Below are 7,561 nucleotides of genomic sequence, written 5' to 3'. Positions count from 1 at the left end.
TGGGCCCCGCAGGGGGCCAGGCCCAAGTTTGGGAAAACAGAGTCAAAGTCAGGGGCTATTGTGGTCCAGGCAGAAGCAGAAAGACACGACAGGCAGGTTTCCTTCCTGCCTTGCTCTTATCTGAGGGTGCAGAAGGCAGTAGGAGCATGCCTGGGGTGCAGGTGAGGCTTGTCTACCCTGAGCTGGCCATCAGCTCCAGTTCCCCTCTTTCCAACTAGCAGCTTCCCACCCCCACTCGCTTCCACTCCAGCGCTTGGGCCCCCTCCCGCTCCTCCCACAGCACCTCCCTGGCCCCGCCTACGCTCTCCCACTCAGCCTGGGACTGCGTCATAAGTATCCCCAGACCTGAGCTGCTGCAGCCTGTGGAAGACAGGGAGAAAGTAAGTGCTGCTTGAGCAAGCGCGTTCCCCTCCTCTTTCAACCTGCAGCCCAGGATACTGATTCGAGCCGCGCCTTACCGCGCAGCCCGAAGATTCACCATGGTGAAGATCGCCTTCAACACACCCACGGCGGTGCAAAAGGAGGAGGCGCGGCAAGATGTGGAGGCACTTGTGAGCCGCACCGTCCGAGCTCAGATCCTGACTGGCAAGGTAGTTCCCACTCGGCCTGTGTGGGCCTTCTGGGGTTGGGGAGTGGAAAGAGAAAGAGAGGGGGTGCAATGCAGGTGCAGAGGACAAATTATTGGCTGCCCCCGCAGTCCTGAGTTCCAGGCAGGCCAATCTGCACTGTAAGTTGCGTGGGCCACCTTATACTCTGCTTCGACTCATGCCCCTCTGCATCCATGCGATTCCATTTCTTAACACTACCTATCCCAGGAAGTTGTTGGAAGGAGTTTGAAGAAATTCCTTCATGTCATTTTGTTCTGGGAAATGGGCTACAGAGTTAGCCAGAGACACAATTATAGCTACAGAGACAGTGCAGCCACATGGGGTGAGGAAGGGCAAAAGACTTAACTGTTCTTTACTATTGACTTCAGTAAAATTATATGAATCTGTGTCTTTGTAGGATTGCTGATTGTGGAGGCTGAATGGAGGCAAGGGACAGCTTTAACTCCAAACTGTATGCGTTGGGGCAAGTGTGTGTCTGCACAACACACACACACACACACACACACACACACACACACACACATTTGTGTGTATTTTTAGGTAGACTGTGTTAATGGTTAGGTAATGGAGCTGTCAAAAACATATATTGGTTTTAATTCTTGGCCAAACCCTGGTAAAGATACATTTTGAGGGCTCTTTTGGTTGTTACTTCTTGTTGCACAATATCGCGCTCCCTTCATATAGATATCTGAAACACAGCAAATGTTGCAATTTAAACAACTCATTTTCCAGGCAATGGAGAAGTTCTCTCCTCCCAAGTTATTGATCTAGTCCAATTTATATTTCTTTTAAAAACCAACCACATTTGGAGCATTGATAAACTATCGTTTTTCCTCAGTAAAATCTCAATTTTAAAAGGCGATCATATTTTCTTCTGCATCTGTGGAATCTGCAGTAATGGGGCTTGATCTGTCCTAACTTGTCCTGTTGTCTTTAGAAAGTTTTCCCTTTTAGGTTTAGAGTGGATATTTGAAAAGTGTTTTGAGTGAGATCTGAATTCATGTAGTAAAACGTAATTATGCATACAATTTGAAATGTTAATGTGTTGCTGCAGAACATTCATCATGGAAACTTTCAATATTTAACTCTGCAATCAAACTAGCTTTTGTGTATCACACATTCTGGAACTCAAAAGCAACACCCCCTTGCATTGTTGAGGTTTCAATTAAATGACAGAAGGTCAAATATGTAGTCGTCGTCGTCGTCGTCCCACTAACTTTGTAAATGAAACATGGCCAGATTTGAGGGTAGGTCTAACTAGATGCCAGTAGTTAAAAATAGCCACACAGTAATCCTTTTTCCCCCTCATCACCAAAAACTTCATGAGTTGTAGAAAGATTCAATTAATATGTAATACTTTTGCCAGTCCTGTGGCTCAAGGAAGAAATAAAAACAAACATCTCCACTTTGATTATCTTTCTTTGTTAGGTTTTAGAGAACCAACCCTGACATGGCCACTTTGACAGTACTACTTGACACACTTCATTGCGGTTTATGGATTAGGCCTGATCAACAGAGACTGAACACGCAGGACTTACATTAGCAAATGATACACAGTAACTTTTAAAATACACTTCGAAAGAAACTAGCTATGATAATTGGTTCATTCAACTACATTGAACTCCTGCAATGTTAAATGGAAACAAAAGAAATCCTTATTCCTACTGAACAGTCATGTCTAGTTAAACCAAGACCCTCATACTTTAGCCATGCTTAATGATAAACTTCCTGAATTATTGGAAAAGAGAAATGAAATTACAGTACAAATTGTTCTTCTGTCTCAGTAATAAGAAAAAAGAAATTCATTCCTCAGAGAATTTCAAGTTAAGCTATTATGTGCCTTTTAGCAAGTCATTTCTTCTTTCTGCACCCAAATTTAATTATCTAAAGTATATCTTTTAAGATCCCACAGCTATATTACAGTAATTCCCAGTCAAAATATAAAATTCAGCTTTTGTAGTGCTAAATATTAGTTTATATTTTTAATGAAAACAATTAAGGCATTTCAGTATGTGTTGAATATAATTGATGAAATAAGCTTAAATAAATTGAAATATGAATCTCAAATTTTGACCTTTAAAAAATATCTTTATTTTGCAAACTAAAGTTATCAAACAATTTTCTACCTTTCCTCTTTTGCACATTAACGTGCGTTTTTCACCAAATTGATGGAATGTCAGTTAAATGTCCAAAACATAACAATTTCATGAAAAATTCTGATGCTAGACAAACTAAAATAATTTTTAAGAGCAACTTGTATTATCAGGGCTGGGATTTGCTGCCTTCACTTACTCTCGTGAGTAATAATGTGACTGAGGGGCATATTGTGAGATGCAAACTGGAAATAGGCCTTTCAGTTCCCGGCCCTATGGAGGGCACAGTTAATCAGTTACTTTTTTTTTTTTTTTTCTTTTTTAGAATTCTTCAGCAAATTATTGACTTCATAGAATGTTTAAATCACTGCTTCACAAACAGCTTCTTTGTGTAGAAAATTCTCTACTTTCAAATCTAGTGTTTGCTCTAGGACTTGGAAAATAGCATTATTGCAATGTATAGAATAATGGATAATACCCGGAAGCTTTATATTTACTAATAAAATTAGGAATATCAGAAAATATATCATTGACTTCAATTAATTTCTAAGATGAAAGGAAATAACTCCTTTCCAACTTGACAAAGCTTTTTGAAAACTAGCCAATGAACTGAAGGTTACTAACACTCCTTTAAGTAGATAAATTGATTTCTAAGCAAGTAGCAAAGTGTCTGTTTCTATATTCTAAAAAGCCAGTGTTTATAAAACTATGACTAGTTCCAATTAAAGAACATAATTTTTAGAGACAACCTGAACTATATCATATCGATAGTTAAAAAATACTGTTCTATCTATTAAACATCTCTTAAAATAGTAGATCCACATTAAATATTTTTAATAAAAATATGTCATTCTATAAATTAATGATAAGTACATATTTTAAAATAACATTATATCTATATTTAAGTTTGAAAATGCTAGAAGGAAGGCTAGTGTTGGTGGAGATATTCTATATATATTAGCATCAGAAATTGTCTTGAAATGATTGTAGATTAGAACAGCTTAGTTTATTTTTTAAATATTTTGTTTTTTAGGAGTGATAAATTGCTCACAAAACCAACTGTCTAAAAGTATAATCTGTTTTTTTTTTTTAATTTTGCTTTTTAATCAATAGGAGCTCAGAGTTGCCACGCAGGAGAAAGATGGCTCTTCTGGGAGATGTATGCTTACTCTCCTAGGCCTCTCATTCATCTTGGCAGGACTGATTGTTGGTGGAGCCTGCATTTACAAGTACTTCATGCCCAAGGTAATAGTTACACTTCTTAATACTTCAAATTACTAATTGCCATGCATTTCATTAGCAACCTAAATAATTATGTGGTAGTATCCAAAGAAATAAAGACTTGAGGAATGTTTTCAAATTACTTTTTGGTCTCTGACATTGCCTAGGCTCCATGATGATCTAACAAACAAGCCTCAGATTAACACAGTATTATGAATTGACGTGAGTGTAAGAAACAATTCAAGTGTCGTGGCTGTGAGTATTAGAAAGGTTCAAATCCACCTTCTGTCTCTTAGAGCACCATTTACCACGGTGAGATGTGCTTCTTTGATTCTGAAGATCCCGTCAATTCCCTTCATGGAGGAGAGCCATACTTCCTGCCTGTGACTGAGGAGGCTGATATTCGTGAGGATGACAACATTGCAATCATCGATGTGCCAGTTCCCAGTTTCTCGGATAGTGACCCTGCAGCCATTATCCATGACTTTGAGAAGGTGGATTTCTCTTTCTTTCAGCTATTCAAAGTTTTCTCTATTCCTTCTTCATTGAAAGGCAAACAATCTACTCATAAATGAACAGCTATCAAAGCCAAGCTCTTTCATGGTGGTGTTGTCGGGTAGACAGTAGCAAATTTTCAAAGAATATCTGGCTGTCTGTTCTAATGGTACTTAGAAAATCTGAAGTATTAATACCCATCTTTTTTCACCTCCCCAACAGGGAATGACTGCTTACCTGGACCTGCTTTTGGGAAACTGTTACCTGATGCCCCTCAATACTTCCATTGTTATGACTCCAAAGAATCTGGTGGAGCTTTTTGGCAAACTGGCAGTACGTATTTTAGAGATCAATTTTTTTCTATAAGCATTTCCAAATAATTTTGCTTCGTTATTCAAAAAAGTTAATGAGTTAGGCCAGACATTCCATTTCATTGAAATATTTTTGAATGAAAAGTATATGCTGTGCCAAGATAGATGGAACTGAAGTATTTTATGTTAAGCAATGTAGACCAGTCAGACACAAATGCTTTATGTTCTCCTTCATACATAGAAGCTAAAAATACTCACCTGAACACAGAACACTGACTAATAGAAGTTGAAAAGGGAGTGTGTGTAGGGGGAGGTGGATAAAGGGAGGTTGCATTTGATCAATGCATGCTGTGTGTATGTGCAAATAGCACACTGAACTTAAAACCCATAAATGTGTATGTGTATAATAAAAATAATATATAAAACTTTCTAAAATGAATTCTTTTTAATAATGTCTATTTTTAAAAGTGTGTAAGTGGGAATTTTAATACCGTCTTTAAGAATTTATCGTGTTAATCTTTTTTCTTTTCACTTTTAGAGTGGCAAATATTTGCCTCACACTTATGTGGTTCGTGAAGACCTGGTTGCTGTGGAAGAAATTCGTGATGTTAGCAATCTTGGCATTTTTATTTACCAACTTTGCAACAACCGAAAATCTTTCCGCCTTAGACGCAGAGACCTCTTGCTGGGTAGGCAATTTACTATTAGTGGGTGAATGGAAAAGACTGAGGGTAGACTGCGTGGAAATGAGTGTGTTGAAATACCTATCCACGAGCACAGAAAACTCAAAAGCCATCTTTTTATGCCTTCACAGGTTTCAACAAGCGTGCCATTGACAAATGCTGGAAGATTAGACACTTCCCCAATGAATTCATTGTTGAGACCAAGATCTGCCAAGAGTGAAGAATGGCAGATTAAAGAGTATCCTTGGTAATACGTCAGCAACTTACAGTCTGACTTTGATAATGGGATACTCATGATATTTACTCATACATTTACTCTATTGCTTATACTGGAAAAGGAAAGAGGGGAGAAAACTACTAACCACTGCAAGCTATTGTCCAATTCTAGTTTAATTGACATTGCTTGCTGTTTGCAAAAAAAATTAAATGATCATCTTTTCTTTTGAATTTATAGGGTTTAGACTTCTGAAAGCAGCATGAATATGTCATCTAACATCCTGACAATAAAATCCACCCTCTGTTTTCATTTAAAGCAAGTTCTTGACAGAATCATCTGGCTAGAGCGTGCTTTAAATTTAAAATATTTCAAATCATTTGTGACATTTTTGTGTGCAGCATGTCAAATCTCTTCACATTCTTGTGTTTTTTTTCTTCATTTTGTTCAACTCTCCTGATTTTAGAAATTACATTTTTGCATTTCTATCAGGTGCTCTTTAATGAATCTGATTTATATGTGAACAATATTCATGAGGAAGCAATTTTTTACACACGTAATGATTCTTTCTCACTGATATCTGTATTGTGAAATCCACAGAACTGTACAGGTGCTGAATGCTGTAAGGAGTTCCAGTTGTGTGAATTCTACAACCCTATAATAAAGTTTACCATATTCAATCATGTTTTATTTTTGTCACTTGACAGATACTTAATGTGGAAATTATTGTTTACTTGGCTTTCATTCACATGAATCAGATATAAAATTATGAACATAACTGTATCCATTACCACATCTACATATTTATGTTTTACTATCTCACATTTCTCCATTTTCATTTTGTATTAATTGCTGTTTAAATATCTTATAATTTCCTTGTCATATAAATTCAACTACTTACAGAGAGTCTCCAGCTCAGAACAATTTAAAACATTTTAATGGTTTTTCTTTTTCATAAAAACATAGACAACTATATGCAGCTATAGTAGATCACCAAAGACTAACATTGAATGAGGCATTGAGACTTTTTAAAGTTAAAGTAATTTATTTAGTGTGTGGATGTGTGCCAAAATGAGTGTGTGGAGGTCAGAGGACAACATTGTTGTGCTGGGGATGGAACTCAGGTCCTCAGGTTGTCAGGCTTGTTGAGGCATGCGCTTTAACCTCTGGAACACTGGTTCACACCGATGATTTTTAACAGCTTCACAAACCGGACATCTTTACACATTTATCTACAAGTATAAACACCACACCAAGTAGGCCAGTACTGCAATAATTCTGTCAACTACTTTCACAAAAATTAGAAAAAAATAATGCCCCCCCAAATAAATACAACCATGTAAAACAGCATGTTTTAATATAAGCATCTGTAGAAAGATGCCTTCCTTGTACATCAAATTTTGTTGACAAGGGGTTGAATGAAAAAGCAAAAGTTTTTAATTGATACATTATGAAACAGTATAACATTCATAGTCATCTACCTACAGTGTTTCCTAAATATTCATAACTAATGAATAATTTTAAAAGAAAAATATTTAGAAATTCTAAAAAATATAAATGAATGTTAATTTGGAGCTGGAATCAGAAACTCAATATGCAACAGACATTGGTTCTCTGAGAACCTGAAAGTAATTACAGAAATGGGGAATCATCTATCTCAGCACTTTTCAACCTATGGGTCATGACCCCTTTGTGAGCGGGGGGTGGGGGGTGGGGGGGGTGGGGGGGGGGAATCAAATGACCCTTTCGCAGGGGTCATCTAAGACATTGGAAAACATAGATAACTACATTATGATTTATAACAGTAGCAAAATTATAGTTATGAAATCGCCACAAAAATAATCTTATGGTTGGGGGGTTCACCACAACATGAAGGTCTGATAGGTATTTTGTGAAGCAGTTTTAGGTTCCATAACCTAATACCATTTTTCCTTTT

General features: G+C 37.2%; 1 protein-coding gene across 1 annotated transcript; it reads left to right on the top strand.

Annotated features, from left to right (window-relative positions):
• Positions 1-333: 333 nt before the first annotated feature.
• Positions 334-6,305, top strand: Itm2a (integral membrane protein 2A). Its single transcript, XM_052734741.1, has 6 exons — positions 334-590; positions 3,815-3,946; positions 4,219-4,416; positions 4,640-4,750; positions 5,267-5,417; positions 5,543-6,305. The coding sequence occupies exons 1-6, from the start codon at positions 480-482 to the stop codon at positions 5,629-5,631; spliced, it is 792 nt and encodes a 263-aa protein (XP_052590701.1). The 5' UTR covers positions 334-479; the 3' UTR covers positions 5,632-6,305.
• The last annotated feature ends 1,256 nt before the right edge of the window (positions 6,306-7,561 follow it).

The sequence above is a fragment of the Peromyscus californicus genome, unplaced genomic scaffold, assembly GCF_007827085.1.
Source record: "Peromyscus californicus insignis strain IS unplaced genomic scaffold, ASM782708v3 Scaffold_10__1_contigs__length_136768540, whole genome shotgun sequence".
Taxonomy (NCBI): Eukaryota; Metazoa; Chordata; class Mammalia; order Rodentia; family Cricetidae; genus Peromyscus; species Peromyscus californicus.
Note: the sequence above shows the minus strand (reverse complement) of the source record. Positions and strands in the feature narration are given on the sequence as shown.